We start from the raw sequence: 22,986 nt of genomic DNA on the forward strand, positions 1-22,986 counted from the left end.
CAAAGGTATCTCCCTCCATCTTAGTAACATTTGAAAGAGGGACTTGGAGGTTCACTTTATGTTGTCAAAATCCTAACAGTAGTGCTGTCAGCTGGCATGAGCATCCTGCTGGTCACTTAAGAACGGTTATTTTCTACTTTGACTATAATGAAAATATTCTCTTATATTCATTTTCATCTCCTCTTGAAATTCCCCCTTGTGCACTTGCAAAGACACACTGCTGCTCCCTGCCCAGACTCCCAGAGAGATAAATCCAGCTTTTGTTCTCCCAAATTCTTTCAGCCTGGCACTGAGAACACTAGTGGCCTCATCTGATTAAGTCTACTTCACTGCCATGCAACATGACAAATGCTTTTGGTTCAAGTTGAATGGTAAAGCTTTTGCAAACAGGAAAACCAGTTGTCAGCTGTCACTGTTGTGGTAGCAAACATGCATTTGTGCTAGAACAAGCAGACAAAAAAGCCTATGAGGCGTACAGCAGATCAAATGGAAAACCCACTTAGGGCACAGCCAGTTCTATTAAGGCTCGAGTGTGTTTTTATCAAGACGTGTTTAACAACAGAGAGGAGAACATCTGTCGGCAATTCTTAATGTGGAAAAATACTGTCTTCTGCTCCCAAGAAAGCCAAGAAATTTCAATAATTGCATGATATGGTATCATTTTTGAGATAGGAGGTTTTGGAATCTTAATTTGGTTTGCTTACAAATATAGCTTTTGACATAATTTAAAGAAAAAAAATTACAAGTGTTTCAAAAACAAAGAAAAAAGCTGTTTTGAGGAGTTCTGGAGGAAGCTATTTGGCTGCAGAGTGGTGGCTCTGCTTCAGAAGTTAAGATATCGGGGCGAAGGGGGCTGGAAGTGATACCTGGCTGTGTTTGGCATGAGCCTGGTTATCAAGTTATCTGTGTACAAACACACACAATGTTTTTAAGGTAATAGATTTACCTAAGCAGATATATTTTACTGGTTAATGCAAAATATTTCTTTCTCCAGTGTAGCTAGTGCTTAGTCACACATTATCACACACTTCTTAAGTTCTGCTGCTGTTGTTAGTGGCACTGTTGTCAAATCAAAGGGCTCTGGGAATGTTTCTTAGTGTTCCAGGACTTGACCACATCTTTCCACCAACACCTACCCTCTACCCTGCTGAAGAACAACAACAACAGGAAGTTGGTTATTGCAGGACAAATCAGGATATTTCTGAGTTACATTTCTCTGTGTGTGTGAGTTCTCCACTCTATTCCTTGTTTTCTTTGAATGGATTAAAAAAGGAGCAAATATGAGTTTTTTTGTTTTCTTAAATAACTTGCCTATAAACAGGTAGCTTTTGAATTAGAGCTTGTTTTGAACTCTTTTATCTGGAATATTATAGGTTAGCTTCAGTGCAGTACCAAATCTATGTTCAATCCCAAAGCCGATGATATTCAGTTGGGCATCTTATCCTTCATGCAGAAAGTCCATGCATGGTACAGTGCATGCTGATGTTCCCTTGTGGGCCTATTCTTCTTGGAAGTTAGTAATTCAGTCGGTTTTAAATTACATACAAGCAAAGTCCAAATAGGTCAATTTCCAGTAGAAGTTTCCAGTTTAAAACCAAGGCAAACAGAAAATAATTCCCAGGATGCATGTTTTCCACTGGATTTCAGAGTTGGAGATTTCATATCTGGAAGGCAGGGCAGGGGAGCAGCACCATCCTTGAGTTATGACCATCACTCCCAAATATAGGGCCAGAAATGATCTGTGTAAATTACTGTGCTAGCCACTTGGCACCATCAGACCATGGGCATGGCTGCCTTGCCGTTTACAGGCAGATCTTGCTTGATCCTTCCATATCCCAGGCTGCCAGGCCACCAGCCAGCTCTGACCCACAGGCATAATGCACAAGCTAATATAATAAGCTAATACAATAATAATACAAGGCATAATGGGTTTAAACCGAAACGGGATGTTCAGGTTAGATCTAAGGAAGAAGTTCTTCACTGTGAGGGTGGTGAGGCACTGGCACAGGTTGCCCAAAGAAGTGGTAAATGCTCCATCCCTGGCAGCGTTCAAGGCCAGGTTGGACAGAGCCTTGGGCAACATGGTCTAGTGTGAGGTGTCCCTGTCCATGGCAGGGGGTTGGAACTGGATGATCTTAAGGTCCTTTCCAACCCAAATCATTCTATGATTCCAAGTGCTGCAGAGAGTGTGGGGGAACCTGACGAGGCTGCAGGACTTTTGGGGCAGAGCTTGTTCCACAAGCATCAAGGCCAGGGGAGGCAGGCAGAGCGTGGGATGCCTGGCACTGTGACAGCTTCTAGGCAGACTGCCTGATGGGGAATGGGGGCTTCTTATTCTAGAAGGCCAAATGCAAGAGGAAAGCATGTGGCTCGCTCGAGCAGAATGTTCTACTTCTGCTTGAAGAGATGGCTTCCAAATTTATCTTTTTTAATAAAACTTTGGGTATCAAAGGAGGTGTGTTACTGTTTGCTCACCTATCTTTCCATTTTGCCCTTATTCTTCCTCCTCATGTCCAGCTTAAGAAAATATTTCATCCTTTTGTGCTCTAGGAGGAGTACAAAATGAAAGAGGTGCTGCAAGTTTTAATCTGAATTTCTTACCCCTGTTTTGTTTTTTTTCCTCTTCTCATTACTGAAGCAAATAAAAATTCTTAGTGTCCTTTGGGAACCTCTTGTGTTTTCTAACTTGCATAATAGAAATTATTTATTAAAAGATAGTGAAAGAAAAATGGCTGTGATGGTGAAAAATAGGAGTTTTAATCTCTATTTCAGCCCTGTGGCACTTCCCCAGACTGTAAGGAAACTTTGCTTTGTGAGGCTTTTTGTACTCAACAAGGAAATGTTGACCTGAAGGTCACAAGTGGCTTAATCCTCAAACTGCGTTGTGTGGAGCCACCCTCATGAGTATATTTTTATAATCTGCTAATGGCTTAGTAACCAGCAAGAGGAGTGAAATACCAATGCCTGTCAGCTCAGGAGCACTAAAAGTCCTCTTTGGCCCTTAATATAGTAAGGACATGCCTTAATGACTGGCATTCCTTCCTCCTTCTCAGCTGGAGAGCTTTGTGACCTTCCATTCAGTATATTTTATATTGCAGCTGTTCAGGCATTGCTAGAGCTACCAGCTTTGGGGGAATCACAGAACTGAAATAAAACAGTCATTTCTGCTTTTGCCCTCTTTGCTTGGTGAGGCGTCATACCTCCCTGCTCCCCAGTAGCCCCTCGCTATAGAGCAGGCAGTAACTTGCAAGTCTAGCAAGGCTCAGTAAGGAAGATTATTTTTCTTTCTCCCAAGTTACATTTATATTCTGCTTCCTTATTAAAAAAATTAGATCAGCCTCTTAATTTTAATTGAATAAAAAACTGCTAGCTAGGGCCTCTTGAGCACACAGCATGAAAAATAGGAAGGAAGCCAAACAGAAAGGACTGAAGAGATATTTTTATCTGATGCATAGAGGCCCCAACCTGTGTGTCCTTCCCAAACTCTATGTTGAAGTCTGAAGCTGCTTGGCACCTAGTGAGTGTCCTGGGAAGCTGTGCTGTCACCCTGGGGCTTAGGAGTCCCTAGGGGGTAAGTGAACATGGTCATTGGAGGACATCTGAGAAAGGCAGTGAGAAGATCTTCTTTGGTCACATGGAAAAAGTAGTGAGGTGCCTTGGAAAGTGTGTCTAAATACATTAGTGCTATAAACTTAACATATCACTAATTTGGAAGTGAATTAGCAGTTGCTCCTGCTAAGAGATTTTTCACATGTTCTCAACATGAAACTCTCTGTGCTCTCAGTGAAAGCAATGGTGTATGTTTATGGTGAACAATTAGCTAGTTACTGGCCATTAATGAGTATCTGTAGTCTCTGACCCTACTCAGGGACATGAGGAATGTCAGATTGATTGATTGTCCCTTTTATTCTTTATCCCGCCTTTCTCCCTTGTTCAATATTACAAGCCAAACTCTGCACTGTATATTACAGGGAAGGAAAAAACACTGCTGCTAGAGATGGAGGACAACTTTCAGAGCATTTTCTGTGTGGAATTTGTTTTCTGACCTGATTACTGAGGTGCTGAAGCTGCCCTGTGGCAGCTGCTGCTTCTCTGTGGGGATGAAAGTCAGTGTGTTTGGATAAGGATTTAAGCAGGAGAGGAAGGCAGATGCATTTTGTCACTGGTGTGCATTAGTACTGTCCTGTTTTCCATGATGGGGTAGCTTTGTGGAGATCCTCATTTGCCTTCATGTTCCAATAGTTATTACCTTTGATGTAGTAGTGAAGGAGATTTCTCTCTCTGGAATGTCATTGTTGGAGAGAAAATAGCAGGTTTGAGGATTTAATATTTCAAAGGAAAAAGATTTAGTGGTCTGAGGAATAGCTGCCAGTTTTATATAGTCATCTTTCAAAATTGAGTATTGTATAAAGTGGAGACCTAAAAGGTACAGAAAACATTGAGGTGTTTACAATGCTGAGTCTCTAGTCCAAACTTTAATACATCCAGCCACTTCTAGACATGTCTATATTGGAATTGTCATATTGACAAGACTACAGCAGAACTTTCACTTTCCTCTTTACTGCTTCCACTCTTGATTTTGTTGGTTTTGGTTTGGTTTGATTTTCCCCCTTGTAATAACTGGGTTATCCCCCTGCAACTTCAGCACATCTTGCATGCTTCTTTTACTGTCAGTCTGGACTTAGATAGATTTAGCCCAGTTGCATGAGTAGAACCTGAATGTTCTGGATTTTTCTTGCAGGGCATTTTTGACACATGCATTTCTTGATCATCCTCACAGCTCTTGCTCGGATTTTTATCATGGTGATGAATGCACTGGTTGTCTTTGCCAAAATTTAGGCTTTTTGTGTAGTATGGAAGTGAATTGTTAACATGAAACAAGCTTTTTTGGTTTAACTTCTACTGGCTCCATGTCTTCCCCTAACGTGGAATATAACAGTATCACTTGCAGAGTTCTCCAGAGCTGTTTTCCTCCCCACTTCAAAACATCACCCTTTATTTACTAATAAACTGTTGACTTCTCTTTCTAATCAGGTCATAATATGAACTTATGATATTCATTGCCTTCAAATAGAAGCTTACAGTTGTTTGCTTTCCACTTTCCTTGTGTGCAGACACATGCCAAGCCTTCTTCTGATGGTGTTTTACCATGGTTTCTGTAGAGCATGCTTCTCAGTGTGTCTTATGATATTGTATGTTCAGCTCGGTTGAGCAGTCCCTCCTTGTTTCCTTGTACTTTGCTGTTGCTATCCTGTTCCAGTCTAGAATCGGTCCTGGATTCCAATCTTCTGGAGGAGAGAGGGTTTTCTGCTGTGTCTGTGCTGGGTACGATGATGTGTTAGTCCTTAAATAAAGCTCTTGGTGTGATACTTATAGAAACAGGATCAGCTATAGCAAGTCTTGTCTATTGCATTAGGGAAAAAAACCAACCCCCCCCCCCCGAAAGGCTATGACAGTACAGGTGGCATGAGAACAACTTGCCCAAGAATCATCTTCTTGAGGCCTGTGAAATAATTTGTCTTGGGACAGGAAAAATAAGAAGGGATTCAGAATGTTTTGTCAGCTTCCAAAGGAGAACTGTGGAGGTGAGGTAATTCAGGAGGACCTGGTAGCAAGCATGAAGTTGTCGGGTAGCCTGGACAAAGTCAACAGGTGCTCTCCCTTCACTAATGAAAGGTTAAATGAAGTGGAAATGTATCATGCAACTGACCTGCTATTAACACTACATCATCACTACTTGCATCAAAACAAAAGTAGCATCAAACCCGACATCTCATTGCCATCAGTATAACACTTAGTGAATGGTTTCTAAATTTTCCTGTGAAATCTTTTTTTGTTCCATGTATACATTTCATTAGGCAAAATTGGAATTAACTCAGTACCATGCTGTGTGAGCAGCAGAAATGTCAAATGGCTTTTTCCATGTGTCAGTTCCAAAAGGATGATATGGCCGGAGAATTCGGAGAGCTGCTCTGGAAGGAAAGATGTCATGAGCTCTTCTCTCTTGCTTGTTCTTTTTTATGATGGAGGAGCAGAAATATTCTATCTCCCTGTCCCTAAAGGATTTAATAGATTGCTTTGCTACTAATGCCTAGATTACTTCAGTAGGTGCTTTGGATCTAGATATTAGACACTTGCACTATAGTACTCTTAAGATTAATGTAATCACAGTAAATGAAACCAAATATACAAAATAGTATATTATAGCTTTATGTAGATAGTTTGTGTGTGAGTAACAAAGTATGTTGGGTTGCCACCCTGCCCTCAAAGTGTAACTGGAAATCTCAAGACCATTAATTTGCTGTTAAAGCAAAACAGTCATTCTCTAAGGTAAACAGTGTAAGTACATGGTGGATTTAAACTATTCAAAACCTATTAAAAAATATGCTTGTTGATGCTGAGGGTTAGGAGGAAGAGAGAATAAATTACTCCTTTGATGCAGTTGCTGTTCTTACAGATAGTACCAGATGGCTTCCAAGAATCTGCAGAATTAGGCTCTGTAATGTTGAAGCTCCAGTTAGACACAAGAGCATTTTTTTTGAGGATTTTTTTAACCTGAAAATATTGAGAAGAGCTTTGGACTGTGAAAGCCGTTGTCAAAGTGAAGGAGTTCTTGCTATGGTTGCTTTGAATATTGGGCATACTGTGCAGCTGACACCGTCCCCGCCAGCATGGTAGCTGTGTGTTGAGCTCTTGCTGCCGTCCAAGGAACCTGCACAAAGGCAGGGCTTGTTCTCCTTCCTCGTGACCCCTGTGGCTCCGTGCCCTGCTACGATGCTGAAACCCTGGAAAAAAGCCGCTCTTGAAGAGGAGAATGCAGAGGCAGTGGGTTTGAAAGGGCTTTAGCACAAAAATAGGTAAACTTCTTTAAATGCATCACTTTTAACAGTTTAGGCAGTGTCATCCCCCCAAGAAGTCCACTATTCATTCACTATCACAATGCTGTTTATTAACTAAGATTACTCTGTCATCTTCTGTTATCTTGACTTGCAATTTGCTTTGTGTTAATGGCTCTTTGGAGTGAGCCTCATAGGAGTTAAAAATAAGATGAACTGAGTGAGTTTGTTATTTCTGTAGATGCTCCTAGTTTTGCTCGATGTGATCTTCATGATTTGACAGGATTCCTACAACTTCCTGTTGCATAATTGTTGGTGTTACTGTCATGAGCATATCCCCGTGGTTTCATGCTTCTTGTCTTTCCTGCCAATCTTATCTACAAATCTAAGAGTATCTACAAATCTTAAAGCAGTAGCACAGATTTTTGATTCTATGAATTAAGAGTTCTGTGATGGAACTTGGTCTAATGGGGTTAAACCCACATTCCTATTCCAAGCCTGAATTCATACAAAGCTGCACCGTCTTTCAGAAGTCAGTATACCAGGATAAATTGTAGCAGAAAATAGGGGGCAAAAAATAACACTGAATTTCTGAAAAGATCAGTTAGAAATAAGATTTGTAAACATAATATATGTTACATTAAAGGAAAAAGAAAAGCCAGTAGGTTGGAAGAATGTTGCTCTTACACACATTCTAATTTAAAAAACAAACAAAACCACAGTGTTTGCTTCTTACATAAGGTGCTCTAAGCAGATGCAAGAAGCTGGCATGAAAATTGAAGAACACGATGTTGGTGGATGTGGGGTGAGCCCCAGCAGTTACCAGGGGGATCACTAAGACAGCAGTACTTTACCAGCCACTTCTGACTCCTGGAATGAGGACTTTGGAGGTAAGGCAGGTTCTTAATCTATTTAGTGGCCACAGATCCTGAAGGAAGGAGATCTATCAGTGTTTCACAGAGTGGATGGCAGATTTGGACTAAACTATTTTCCTTTCAAGTCCTCTGCAGTAGTAGGAAAAATATGATTTCAGTGTCATAGCTATATTTGTGTGTGTAATTGCCAATTAATACAATTTTGGTCAGTGTTTGGAGGATCACTTCTTATTGTTAGGCAGACAAGAGACAGCTTCATCTATCAGCACTAATCCATTTCACAAGAAGCTCAGTGTTTAAGCTGTTATACTGTTTTCCTCCCTGCTTCATAGTAACTATTTCATCTTCTTTTCATCTTATTTTCATCTCCTCTCAAATTGGAAGAAGGTATGGCTTAGGGTCTCATGGATAAAGATGGTATTATGACACCTACTAATGTGGTCATTATTTCTTTCTCTACAGTGGGTAGCAAAATTATCTTAAATAATATTAGAGAAAAAGAAAGCAATTCTTATTGCATACAATAACATTTCTGACAGTCCTAATTTTTGTAATAATCTGGGATGGTGTTGAGCGAGGGAGAGAGTGTGAAAAGACAAAATCAGCTCTTTGTACAAATGGTGGAGCCAATCTTGCAGATTAGTCATTTTAACATGTTTTACCAGCACTGCTAGATTCACTTGAAATGCCTGAAGAAACATGAATGTAGTTTTTAATGGCTCGTCAAAGACTCTGATTTCTTCACTGCTTTATTACACACTTTATGCATCCTCTTTCCCCAACCTAAGCGGAGCAACTCTACAGAAGAAACCGAGATGGCTGTCCAGAATAACTCAGGAAGGATTCTCGGATATTGTATTGGCCTCACAAGCTCAGATGCTTGATTCACCTGATGGAGAGCAGGATCTTCACCATAGTACCCCCAGCCTTGAGTTTACAGCCTAATCTAAGTCTGAAATCTCTATTTGGCTGGCTTAGATAGAGAACACTACCCGTGACCAAGGAAATCTCTTTTTTCGGTGAGGAGAAGGAAAGTATTCTTCAAGACTCTAAGTGTTCTTGAAACAAATCTGTGGAGATCTACTGCATGCCTTGGCACCAGCTGAGCTTCTGAGAGGTAGTTGGTTTAATGCACACAAGAAATTTGCAGAACTTCGCTGGTCAAACATGTGCTTACCTGCTTTCTTGAACAAGAAGAGGTTCGAAACATGTCTATATCCTATTTAATTATGTGCTTAAGTGTACAGAATTGGGTTACTTTCACAAGTCAAGCTCTTTAGCTATTGTTTTCAGCTAGAAGTAGTGACAATTGCAAAACCTGAGAATAGCTGAGGTGGAAGAGCAGCAGCAACACTTGCCCTCAAGCAACTGTGCCTTCAGCTTGATGGTGGCTTGGAGTTCCCTGAAGGAAGCAGTTGAGATGCCAAATGAAGAGGTCTAACAGCTTACTTCCTGCATTCGCACAAACCAGTTTCTGAATCAGTACAATCTTAGATGCCTTGGGTTGGGAAGGTGCAAAATGATCTGCATAGGCGCCGCCTCATTTGGAGTCTGTCTGATCATTGTTTCCTGCTTTGCGCTGATAAAAGAGAAATGTCCACCTCATTTGAGAGGAATGCTTGTGATGTGCAGCTAGAATGGGCAAAGGACAGCTGCAGGATGTGCCTTCTTGATGGTCACTCTTAATGCACGACAAGGGGTGCTTGTTTTGGTTTCAGCTCCTCTGGTACAAGCCCCAGGCAATTGAACCAGCAGAACACTTGCCAAATGGCAAAGGGCAAAGGTATCTTTACACAGAAATAAGCTTTAGCTGTAGTACTTGAAGTTTAATATGTACTCTTTGTATGGAGCCTTCCGAACGTTTTAAGTTGCAAAGAAAGCACTGCTAAAAAGTCTCTTAAGCTTCTATCATCACTCAGAATTACCTGTGGAATGGGGGTGTGGGTAACCATTGTAAACAGCTGTAGGAAAACCAGCAATAAGAGTGCCTGTGATAAACAGGATTGCTTTGTTTTCTCACTAATCTTGAGAACTATGCTTTATCTCAAGAAAAGGGAAAGGGGGTAAAAATGAACCAAACCGAAAACCAGGCACATTACATCAGATGTTTCGAGCCAGCTGGCAATAATACATTGAGTTGTCATTTTAAGGACAGAAGTGTATTTTCATCAGCTAAATACATCTTGGAGTTAAAGCACAATAGTGTTTTAAATTCTGAAATTATTTCATACCCTGGAAAAGTATGAATTGTAGATGGCAGTTAAGTTTCTCTTGAAAAAGACTAAACGTGTGCATGCATATGGACTAGAGAACCAAAACTTTCTGCTTTGAAAGAAGATGATAATGAGAGTTCTGCCAGGAAAAAAAAAGGGTTCATTCAGAGGCATCAAAGAGCAGGCTGACAGGAGGTGTAAGCAGCAGAACTTGTGCAGTAGATGTCTGAATTTGGCAGAGATTTAAAATTCAGTCTAAAATAAAGTCAGTTTTGTACAGGCAGAATTAGTGTTGAGCCTGTACACTCTGTGCAGTGTGAGCACACTATGTGAAGAAGTGAAATTTCCAGCTGAATTTCTGTCAAAAAACTTGGGCAAGCATAATGCTGGCAAGTATGTGGTAATGATTTAAAGAAATTCAGCTGAGTTTTTGAGGGAACATGAAAACTATTTAGTTGTTATGGGTTTCACCTACATTTCTTATAATTTTCAAGTTGTGCTATTGGTTAAGGAAACATCTGAAAAACCAGCATATGGCAAAACTGGTATGGATGCAATATGACATAGTTTTCACAATCAGTGCTTGAGAGGATATATTTTGGGTAGTTTAAGGATCGTCTAAGACAGTCTTACCTTCTATAGTACGTTTTGTAAACTTTTAAAGTTATTTTCAGTTTGAATCTAGAAAAGAACTGAAAGTAAATGCAATTCAATCATAGAAGACTGGATGGGAGAACTAGGAGTTGAGATGGTTTGAGATTTGCAGATGCTGACGTTTGTAGTTGTTGCCCAGTCTTCTTCTATGGTTATGGAGAGCTACAGATGCCATTACCTAGATCTGAACCAAGATGCTTCTGCCAGCGTAGTCATGCTGGGCACCAGCTTCTGGGCTGTGCCAGAGGTTTTTCCCATAGGGGTGCTCAGGCTCCAAGCAAGCGCTCCTGGGTGAGAAAGGGAGGACAGAACCTCTAGGAAGTTCTGAACTCATGTTTTGCAGGGCTGATTTGGAAAGGTTTTGTTGAACACACACAGATGCAGTGGATAATGATGTAGAAAACAGTGTTTTGGTGGAGGAGAACTGTGAGCTTGTCATGCACATGCTGCTCTCAGGGCTCCTGAGTGGAGGGTGTAGTTCTGTCACTAGTTTTCGGGGCTGATATGTACTGGTGCTTCAGTGTCCTTCAGGTGAGATTGGAATTTAGAAGTGCCAATAGTCTTTGCTTTGCTGGTATTTCATGTAACAATTAATAAAGCCATTACAGCTCTTTCTCCCAGGAGTATATGATGATGCGACTGTTTTGGGTTTTGATTTTCAGGTATATTTTAGACCATTTCCCTTAAGTGAAAAGCCTGAAAGATGTGATCCTCATAAAGCAAGGAAGCAAACAAAAACCTAAAATAAAGAAATTCAAGCCTATTTCATTCCAAACCCAGGTTTATGAGTTTGAAACCAACTTACTCTTTTGACTGGTTGGAGGTAGAAGCCTAGTGGGACTCCTCCTTGGCATATAGTATGCACTGATTGGTCTGTCCTTGTTGTTACCTGCTGTTTGTGTTGTCAAATACTTCTCAAAAGCTGTCTGTTCTGTCACAGAAGTTGTGCTTTAATTTGTAGTCATTTTTGAAAAGTGCCTTAGGACAGCAGCTGATGTTATAAGTAACAAAAACTGTTTCTCTGCAGTGTAGGGAATGGCAGGACTGCAGAATGGGTTTATTTATTTTATCATTTGGACAAACATCAAGTATGATTCCATTTGCTTGTGATAACATTAACTTAATCACTTAAGAATCACAAATTCTGTCTGTTTCTGGATGTCAACATGGTTATTGTTAAGAATTGTAAGTTTGGAAGGGAAAAGCCTTGATTGCAACCATTCCTTTCTAAAAGGAGACACTGTAAGGATAAGGAAGGAGCGTTGGTTTCTGAAATGACTTGATGGTTTGGGAGGAAAACTGAGGGCCAGAGAGGAAGGTGAAATGATTGAGTAGTGAATGAGTAAGGAGGCAAGTGTTGTTGGCAGCAAACTTTTTTATTCTGCTTTCTCAATAGTAACTAGTTCCTCAGACATGCAGTGGTACCTACTGTTATACACCGTTGTCTAATCTCTAAAGCCACAAGACAGAACTGAAGGAAAACTGGGCGGTTAAAATATGGATCCTATGGAGATTGGTAGGAATGCTGTACCTGAGTGCATAGAATGAATACGTCAGCTACGGTCTCATGGCTGGCTGTCCTGTCCTCTATCTGCTAAAAATACATTTTCTTGCCAGTAGCTGTTAAGAAATGGCACAGATGTCTGTACAAATTCCATATTGAAGACCATGTCGGGATCCTTTTGCTGAAGGTTTTATATTTCCATTATTGTTTTTGCAGTTATGACTTTTTTTCTTTTCCAGAGCAAACACACAAAATATTGAAATCAAATTATTGAGGGCATCAAGTAGCTTTTATTTAGAAATCATTTACCAGGGAGGAAAAAAAGCAATAATAAGAAAAAAATGTTCTTCAATTGAATTACCGAATGTTTAGCTGAAGTGGAAACATGTCATCTGAACTAATAATACAACCAAACCCCATTACCTTAATAGTCTTACCTAACTTATAACTACTGAAAACTTACTGGGGAGCAAGGTATATATTCATGGAAAATTAATGTATTTTTCCTTTTTTTTTTTTTTTTTTAGGTAAGTAACTGAAGGGGACATGAAGAATTGACATTTAGATGGCCAGCATGTTGCAAAAGGTATTTCACTTCGGATCAGAGGAATGCACGCATAATTCACTTGAGTACATATTTAATGGGTATTTTCCTATTTAAAAAAATGATTAAACCTTCTTTAGTCCACTGAATGATTGAAAGAAGTAAAAATCGTCTTGCTCTTGTTCGGTGTTCATGCTGTCCTTAAGTGACATCAGCGTGTAATGGGAATCAAGTGGTTTTAGCTAGTTGGCTAAAATTAATTTTTTTACTCTAAAAGTCATAGAAATAATAACACAATGAATGGAATATATAAGCATCATGCTTGAAATGTTTTTCTGTCCCAGACTTTGCCTGAGGTCAGCTGAGGTATTGCTAATTTTGCTGTTGACCACTGGAAAGTCTCTTTTATATGTCAATCATAAAGTTGGTAGATGTGTCACATCGAAGAGATGATAGCACTGAGTAACGTCAGTATGTGATCTCTGAAGAGCCATTTCCTTGGCAGCCAGATGGTTGTGTAGGTAAGCAAGCACTGATCACGCATCGGGAAGCGCTATCTCTACATATGCTGCTAACAAAGTTCTGGAGCTTCTGCTGGTGACACCCACACACGAGCCTCAAAGCATATTTTGCTATATTTGGCTTGCAATAGTTGTCCCACCAATTGTTTGGGGTTTTTTTTGATCACTGGTGATTGGTTCTAATTCTGTAGAACGTTTGTTGTCAAATGCTGTGTGTCTGTGAAATCTGCTGGAAGATTGTAAATTGATGGGAGGGCAATGGTTACACAGAGTAATTCCAGCTCATGCTGATTAGGGATGGGAACGCAAAGTTCTGTAGAAGAATCTTCAGAAAGACTGGTTAAAGAAAAAGAATTCTGTCTTCTAAAAATGTCAGTGTTTTCTAATTATTTCCACTGGAATGAAAGCTATACTTCTTAATATATTTGACAGAAGAGGGGAAAGAGGAAGATAAACCTTTTGAGGAGGGAGTGTGTCTGGGATATGGGAGAGAAACTCAATTTCTGATCTCAGTAAGGCAGAACTGAAGTTGTTTAACTCTGAATTTTCTACTGCCGAAAAGATTATGGAGACCACTGGGGTTTTGAATGTTTTCCTTCCCTAGATTTTGAGTTAAAACCCAAAACTATATTGGCCAAAAAATCAAGTATTCTTTGACAAGATTTGCAGCTGGAAAAACTGACTGGTTTTGCCTCTTATAGACCTTCCACTATTGGCTGCATGTAACTACTTCATGATTGTTTTCTGCTGTTCTTCCTGATTTTCCTTTCTCTCCACTGGGATTTAACTGGCATAGAAACGTCATGGAGAAACAAACCTTACCTGAAGCTGCTTTAGTGAACTTGACTTTGGGAATATTTCAGTTTAAAGAAAAAATCTGTCCAACTAAAATTTCAGTTGCACTTGATAATTCTGCTTTGCATTTTAAGCAAGAAGTATTTTGAGAGATGAGGTTATAAATGTGTTGCAGTTAAGCAAGAAAAGAAATCAAATTTTTCCTATCCTGAAGCTTGCTGTAGTTTTAATATGTCAGAGGTTCCTGTGAGCAGAAGCTCAGACATCTCAAAGTGTAGAAGGTAGTGATGGCAGAGTTCTGCTCATTATCAGTGAATAACAGCCTTTTTGGGAAATAAGAATTCTTTTAAGTCCTCAGAGAATGCTAGGACATGGTTTTATTCTTGTAAAAGAGGAGTCACTTGACTAGCATTAAAACAAAATGCTGCTAATTGTGGTTACTTTAGAATGTTCTTTTTTTTGGGGGGGGGGGGGGGTTGTTGGGGTTTTTCTCAGAATGAGCAGCTAAACATTAAGTAAACCTCCAGTTATGAATTGGAGGCCAAACATTTGATAACTCTGGGATGATGGATAGAGCCTGCAGGGTAGCTGAGTTGTTTCTTCCTAAAAGTGGGGTTCTGAGCACCTCAGGTCATTCACTTACTCCTGAAATTTACCTTCCCTGGCATGGATGCTGACGTGGAGGCCTGAGTGGATGAATTATACACTGTTACTTAAAACTGGTTTCAGGCTTTGAGCAAGCTGGGCTTCCCTCTTCAAAGTTGTTCCCTTCAGTAGGCTGAAATGCAGCCTCCTCAAGGGACTGGTTCCCCTTTAGTCTATGGTATGAGCTTAGGAGACACACAAAATACAGTGGAGTGCAACCTCTGCATTACTAGGGGTTTTCTTAAGCAGTTATTTGGAACTGATAAAAATCAATGTAAAAATCAGCATTGATTAGTCATGCACTAGGTTTATACACCAGATCTGATGCAATGCTTACTGAATACCTCATCTGTTTGATAAGTGTCAAAAAATGACAAGTTCGTCCCATGCGGATTTATGTCTGATGGGCTACATGAGGGTATGTTGTAGGGAAACAGATATAATGATATAAAAAAGATGAAATTAGGGTGATTTGTTTCAGGCAATTTAGTTTATTACATTTGACATGTTATCAGGTCACTGAAACATAACTAGAAGCTTCCTCTTGGAAACATGTTGTCCTGTCTGTCTTAATGAGCATCTGCAGTGCATTATTATACCTCCCTTGTAACTATGTGCATTCTGTCAGAAACCAGCAGAGACTCTGCTACTGAGAAGTCCAAAATTCCTTTAGTTTTTATGGGAATAATAATCCAATTTTATATTATGCCTTTGAAAGTTTTTAGAGGTTGTCTCAGTAAATCAGGCACTGTTTTGACCTGCATCATCACCATCTCAAGCAACTTGCCATCTTGGTTCTTGAAGTATGGATTCACTTTTTTCCCTCTCCATTTCTTATCTGTTACATCATATCTTTTTCTGTTGAGCCTTATGCACAAATTTGAGCTCTCAATAAAGGACTTTAAACCTACTGAGATTGTACAGGCATTTAGGTAAATGCCAAACAACATTCTAAGGTCAGGGATTCTCAAAAATAGGTCAAAATCCTTTAAGATTTCAGAGTGTCACTGTTCTCTGGAGTTTTTCTTTGCCTTTTGAAAACAGAGTTTTCTAGCCTCTATGATTGTAGGGGTACCAGTGGAAATATCGACTGTGTTCGCACGGTTTTCCCCAGTGCTCAACTGAGCCTTTGTACCACCTGATATGAGGTAGGTGTTTTCGTCTTTTTCAAGACCCTAAGGACTCCACAATCAGACCTCTGTGTGTGTGTATCTATATTATATTGCTGAAGAAAATGTGTTTATTTGCCATTGGTGGGTAACAAGGTGGCTGATGTGCTGTGCAGCAGGGAAACACTGCCCTCTCTTTTACTCATCAAGCTTTGGAAAAAGTCCACTCTCTAGGTTTCTGACACACGTTGTCCCCAGCTTTCCATGGAGCCAGGCAGCAGAACAGGCGTCACCATTTTTCTCCTTTCTTGTCTCTGACTTAGCTGTTTGTTCTCATTGATGACCCTGAACCATGGTAATTGCTCCAGCACCTGATAAATTACTGCATCTCTTAGCAGTTTTCATTGTAAAACTGAGTTAATAGGTCAGGTGTTCAACATCCAACTTCACAAGAGAATCTGTCTGGAATCTCTTAATGATCATCCTGATGGGTTTTCAACACTAGAGAACCAAAACCCTCTGTGAACAGTAGCTGAAAGGTGAAATCTGCCAGATCTACCTGGGAGACATCTGTTGTGTCTTATGATTTAGGTATGATAAAAGAATCTCTTTGCAGTCAACTCAAAACAGTTATCCTTTCCAAGTGATGCAGTTTTGTATCTGATGTGTGTCCAGGAAAAGAGCAGATGTACGCTGGATTTCTATTATTTCAGGGGCATAAGAAACTATTTTTTAGACTTCTCTAATACATTTTACTTGTAGTACCTTATTTTTGGAAAAAGCAGGGATCAATAGATGCCACCTTCCTTATTAGTAAGCTTACACTTTTCACTGGAATGCAAAGGGGCTATGATGAGACACTGAAAAAATACACAACTGCAAAGGGGTCAGCAGGACAGCAGATCTCAGTGTGGCTTTCTGTCTGTTCTGCAGGCAAACACATTGCTCAGGATGCCAAGGAGAACTTGTGATGTCTACTCTCGGACTGCAAAGTGAAGCAAAGGCAATAGACTGTTTTGAAAATGGGGTTCTAGTTGGGGAGGGTAGAGGGGGGGAGTATTTGTTCTGGTGAGCTGGAAAAATGAGAGTGAAGAAAAGCTGTATCTTTTTTCCAAACTGGTTTATTTTTTATATATATATATATAAAAAAATATAAAAATAGATAAAAAATATATAAAATATATAAATATATCTATAAAATAAATATATATGTGTACACACACAAGTCCATTGAAGAGTGCTGTGCTACAGTTGTTTGCACTTGCATATAATGTCCACAGAGCTAAGCAGTGACACTGGAAAGCAGGTGAATTCTTGAAGAAGATTTACCTTTGTTGATTTTAAGTTTTTCCAGATCCACAGCTAGACAGTAAGAATTTCCCTGCTGAATGACTTCCAAGATAAATATAAAAGACATTATTTACTAACTTTCCATTAAAACTACCTCTGTTGCCACTGTCCTATATTTTCCCTTGTTAGGTTTCTTTTCTGAATGTATGTATTTCCTTTATGGACTAATGCACTATATAAGATAGTATGCAACTTCTACATGCTAAGTTTATTCAGCCACTATGATTTCTATTCCACACTAATACTAAGATCATAGTATTATTCACCCACATAGTATTATTAATCCACTGGAAAAAATGGTATTAAAATCTGAGCAGGACAGACCTAGCATGTGAGGAAAATCCTCCATGCAGTTTGATGCTGCAATATATGGGTACAGATTTGATGGGTCAGCAGTAGCGCAGAGTTCGTCAGTGGAATTTATCTGTTGAATGATCCATCTTGGATTCTAAAAGACACCAACTCCAGCTGTATTTGCTGTGTCTCTTTGTTTTCTGAAACATCTGGCAAATTCTGTAGCTTTACAGTATAGTCTTGTTTAATACAAAGAATACTAAAGAATATTAGGTTCATACACCAGTAGCCAGCATTGATAACTGTAAGCAACATAGTTGCTTACACAGGGGGTTGAACCAGGTCATCTTTGAAAGTCCCTTCCAACCCAGACCGTTCTGGGAGAAGTGGTAGTTTTAGCTGTACTCCTCTTTTCCTTCCAGTTGTGTTGCTGTAGCTTAATATTTAGTTTTGCGCTGTGTTTAAAAATGGTGCAAAATAACCTATCTTTAAATTCTGCTTAGATATACAGTGATTTGAAGTTGTGACTATTACCTATCTGTTTGAATTTTCTAAGGAACAACCGAAAGAACCAGGGTAGCCTTTCACATAAAATGGTACTTCTGTTGGCAACTTCAGGGGAGGTGAAAGCTTAAACATGCATAATGAATAAAATACCCTTTGACTTCACACTGTTCTCTCAAACCAAGAATGAAATGGTGTATGGTGAGTTTGCACTGCCTCTTGCCTTCTTGGATTTCTTTGTAAGAGGTTCATTTTCTCATGACTAATTCAATCCATCATTATCTGGCCTCTGTTAGAAAATGCAAGGGAAAGCATTTGTATCATAACCAAAATGAGCATAGAGGAGTCATGGTTATTTTCTTTTGGTCTTTTTGGGATCTGTGAATACAAAATGGAAGAGGTTCCAGAGCCTCTATGAACACTTAAAAGTATTTCACTCTAGCTATTGATTTTTACCTGGAATGCTTTCAGATGCTGGGGCAATCAGCAGCTAAGCTAAATACAACCAAAAAGGGGCTGCTCCATCGGAGATTAAAGCTAATGGGCCCCAAAGGCACACGGGATAATTCCAGTATCCGGCACTAGGTTTGAACCAAGCCTGGCACCAGAAGGAGTGGGAAGCTGGGTGTGTTGGCCAAGGGCTAAATGATGCACTCTGGATGAGTATTAGCTGTTTTAAGATGTTGTGTAGCCATGCTTGAAAATAGCTTCTTAGCTATTTTATAGTTTATAACAGTTTACAGCTTTCAGTTTAGGAGGTGGGAAGAAAATGGGTGCAGAAGGCATCTCTTGCTTGAAGCAGTCACTGTTTAAGGAGCAGGTTGTGTATGGTCCTTCTGTGCATTGTTCTCTTTTGATTTGGTTTTTTCCTATCTCTTTCTCTGGGCATAAAAATAGAAGTAAAAAGCCTCTTCAGATAGGCTGAGATCTCCCAAAGTGACTTTGCTTTATTTAAAAAAGAGCCAAAGTATAAATCCTGAGGAAGTGTCTGATATGGTCCTGAGCCTTTCCATGGCTCGTTTTCCAGATATAAAGTAAAACCTGACATGTGAAGCATTGACTTCAAAGAGCAACAGGTTGACTGCAAGGCTTTTTTTTTTTTTGTTTGTTTTGTTTGTTTGGGTTTTTTTTAATCTGTTTTAGCCTTTCTGCCAAAATCTTATCTGTTTTCTTTTACTACAGGCATGGCAGTCAAAAGGGCATTATGTTTTACCAATGAGAGAATGGGTAGTTCTCATCAGCCCAGCACATTTCTTACATTCTGTTTATAAACATATGTTGAGAAAACACTTTGTTCTAATGTGGTTTTTGCAGTTTCTTTATTATGCCAGAACAGACGAAAACATTGGTCTGGCCACTTTGCAGAGCTGCTTTTAATGTTTCAGATAATTATTGGTTGCCTTCCTCCACCCCCTTTGCAAATCTTTGCAAATACCTGTAGCACTAAATGGATAAGCTCAGTAAATTGAAGCAAGGATAATAACCTGGTGTCTTTTGGAAGTTGCAATTCAACTATTTTATGCTGTCCTTGTCTCTAGTTGGTCTCCTTTTCAGCTAGACAAAACCTTCTACGAGGCAACTGTACATCTTCTGCCCAGTCTTAACTGTTGGCAGGGAGTATAACCTGGAATGCAGGTAGTAACAATCTGAGATGAAATGTAAATGCAGAATATTGTTGTCTCAGCTTTTCTCCATCCATGTTCCAGTGATGTACCTGGCAGAGGTAGAGGTTGAAGATGGGGTTTGTCAGGGTTTCAAATGCCACCAAAGATTTGGGGGTGTCAAAAGTCATCCTTTTAAGCTTGTGCCTGCTTTGAAGTGTATTTGTATAGTGCAGAGATTTCACTCCTCAGTCTTTCACTCCTCTAAGTGCCACTTACAAATGCACATCTAACCTTCTGTCAATCTGAGTGCTCCATGCGTGGTCTCTTCAAGATTACTGTTTCATTGGCTGTATTTCAAGAGTCAATGTAAAATCAATTAGAAGTGAGGTTTGTGTTTGTGTTGGATGTAAGTGTTAATGGCAGAAGGGTTTCCATTGACACATATGAGAGTGAACTAGGTCAATCTCATCATTCTTTTTGCTGTGATAGATAGGCTAGGTATTTTCCTTCATAAAGTGTCAGTGGCATGAAGTTAATATCTCTATTTTCATAAATTACTGGCTTCCCTGGAGTGCTTAACAATGGCATAAAATAAGTAAAAAAAATTAAAATAGTCCCAAACTTTTCATCTGTTAAAAGTGAGCAAGCTCAGCTAACAAAATATTGCCCAGGTTAGTATATTATAATATATATAATATATATAATTTTTATATAGAAGTTATTATCTATATATTTATATAAAATTATTATATATTGTATATAATATACAACAAAATATTCCTCAGGTTAGGAATGCAAAGCTTTTAATGAACTGCCATACAAACAATCTGTTTACTCCCTTACGAACTCCATTCTCCATATTTACTTGGGTAGAGGAGACGCGAGGAAAGGGCTGACATATATTGCATGTGTTTCCAAGTGACTGCAAACCTGCTCTGTAGTTTTTCCAAGCACCTGTGGCTGTACCCTCTGTGGTTCAGGGGTGGGAATGCAAAGGTGGAGATAGTAATTTTTATTTCCTTTGTGTACTCACAGCCTTTTAGTTAAAGTAGCTGATGGAAGCTGGGCTGGCTCCTTGTCTGCTCCTGCTTTGCTCAGACTGTAACGTCACAGCAATTTGTCTCATTAATCTGTAGCCATGAGAACAAATTATGATCTGCTGCAACGGTAATTGTATTAACTTAAAAGGTCAGAAAAATGATAGGGAGGAAGTTGTATGTTCAACTGTCAAAGCTGTGCAATTAGTATTTTTCAAAAAAATTTTCAATGAAAAATAAAAATGTGGAAGTGTGTGTGTAATATATATATGCATATATATGCGTGTATATATATATCACACATAAATATATGTATTGCATATGCAGTGTATAAGTGTATGTTAAATGAAACCAACCCCATATTCATGGCTTGAGATTAGCAGATATTAATGAATTTCTATAAATTCTCGGGGGGTGTGGGGTGTGTGTGTGGGGTGTCAGCTGATGTAGTCGAGTTAAAGCACTTGGATAAAACCCTACCCAGCAGTAGGTAATAGGTGCTTTCTAGTTCATTTTAGCTCTTTTCTTAAATACTTAGACATAAACATTTTTAGATGGGAACTGGGTACTTCTTAAAGAGCCTGTTTATAGTTTTTTATAGCAGAGACTTTTAAATGAATGTAAATAGACAAATGAAAACAACTAAGTGGTACCTTTTGAGTGATGTAAAACGTAGGTCGGTGGTTATGGAGCTGCTGAAACTCCCCAGCTGTACCTTCTGCCAGGAGACATTGCCTGAGGGTGAACGTGAGGCAACGTGCAATGGAAGAAGTCGCTGGGGTCCACATTTAGAAACCATTCCAGGAAAGCAGTTAATGACATTTGGACTGAGCCATTAGTCTTCCAAAACTTAAAAATGAAGTAGCAGCTGGAAAAGCTGAATTTTGCCTTGTGTCAAGAATTGGACAAATAATGAAACAGAAGTCTGATGCAGGATCTTCTATAAATGATGGTCACTGTTGGACACCTGTCCTAAAACATATCCAAAACAGAGTAACAGAAGGCATCCAAGGAAGGCTTGTGCTATACAGGAGAGCACAGATGATGTTTTTGGAGGAGGAGGAAGAAATGAACTTCCCATTTAGGAAAAGGTTAATGTGAGACAGTTTTATTTATATCTCCCTGTTAGGAGGATTAGCTGGGAGCTGCCGTTTGCTCTGTGTCTTCTCATAACTCTACGACAGGAGTTTGTCTGAAGACTACAACCTCTAATGTGGCCAAAAATTTACAAAATGCTCTACTTCATTCCCATTCCTCTTTCTATTCTTTTAACTGATGTCTTTAAAATCACTTTAGTGGTAGTGATACTGTTGAAACTGTTAATTGAAGAGCTGTTGCTTGCCTTATTCATTAGACAGCCTGAAAGCATGCGATGAAATAAACTTTATCTGGGCATTCATGTTCTAACCACATTTATCACCCATAAAAACTACATTTCAAGAGCAGACCTGAGAATGCGTGTTTCTCCGTGTTTTCTCCTCAGCTGTAGCCACAGTTTGGTGCTTGGGGAAGAGCAAGAATAGGGCAAGCATATCTGATGCTTCCCCTGAATAATCTCCCAGCCTCCAGCTGTTTTCAGCTCGGTGGATTTCCTGAGCTGGATATTGTCTCTGTATATTTAATAACCCTCATATGTGTTTAATAATCCGCAGTAGCTTTCTCTTTTTCCAAACTTTTCCCTCCTTGAGTGGAGGTAAACCCCTTCCATCTTGCTAAATGAAGGTAAATTTCTGCCACTGCCTGTATTCCAGCTGCTGGCATGCGACATATGAAGCCTGTTATCCTAGAATGTAGGGCTTGTTCTTAAATTAAGGAGGGGAGAGACAAGATTTAAAGAGGAAAATATTGATATTAAAGAATACAGAGTTGTTGCTACAGCTGAAATATTGTGCTGAATACATGCATGTGATTAAGAACAAACCCCAAACACTAACAGAATAGCACGTACCAAAGACGGAAATCATTATTCAAATGACTGTTCATGTGAGTCTTTGCAGTAGCTGACTGTCTTGTCAGCATGGCTTTATTTATAAAATATTAGATTTCAGAAGGAAGCCATCAGGAAATTAATGACTTTGTAGTCACAGCTGGGTTTAGAAAGTGAAGATGAAATGGCGAACTTTGTACTGAGGCAGACCATCCATTTTGTGTGCTGGGTGATGCAGGAGTTCAGGGAAAAAGTATCTATTGATTCTGTAGCACAAGAAATTAATGTACTTTATCTGCTTATTCTTGGCATTCCATGTTGTTCCTGTCTTCCATTTCAAATATTGAGAATGATTTTTTGGTAGCTTCCTGATTTTAAACTAACTTGATTAAAGTATAGAAATTTAGAACATGCATCAAAAATGGGGGATGGAGCCTCGTCCCATGCAGCCAAAGCAATTCCCATGTTAAGCTCTTGTCAGCCATGTGACCAGGTTGCAAGGGGCAACACACAGCCATAGCATGAGCACAGTTAAATAATCAGCCAGGATGGAAAGGGCAGGTGATGCCCAATG

The 22,986-nt window shown here is 39.5% G+C and overlaps 1 protein-coding gene across 20 annotated transcripts in view; it reads left to right on the plus strand.

Moving 5' to 3' along the window:
• ANK2 (ankyrin 2) overlaps nt 1-22,986 on the plus strand; it is a 340,186-nt gene that overhangs the window by 41,474 nt on the left and 275,726 nt on the right. Inside the window, exon 2 of one of the 20 annotated variants that reach the window (XM_030479958.1) lies at nt 12,610-12,668. The exons of the other annotated variants lie outside the window; for them this stretch is intronic. Coding sequence (XP_030335818.1) covers nt 12,648-12,668 — 21 coding nt within the window. The 5' untranslated portion in view covers nt 12,610-12,647. The remainder of the gene's footprint in view (nt 1-12,609; nt 12,669-22,986) is intronic. 20 annotated transcript variants of the gene reach the window in all.

This window comes from Strigops habroptila, chromosome 3 (assembly GCF_004027225.2).
Source record: "Strigops habroptila isolate Jane chromosome 3, bStrHab1.2.pri, whole genome shotgun sequence".
In the NCBI taxonomy this organism is placed as follows: domain Eukaryota; kingdom Metazoa; phylum Chordata; class Aves; order Psittaciformes; family Psittacidae; genus Strigops; species Strigops habroptila.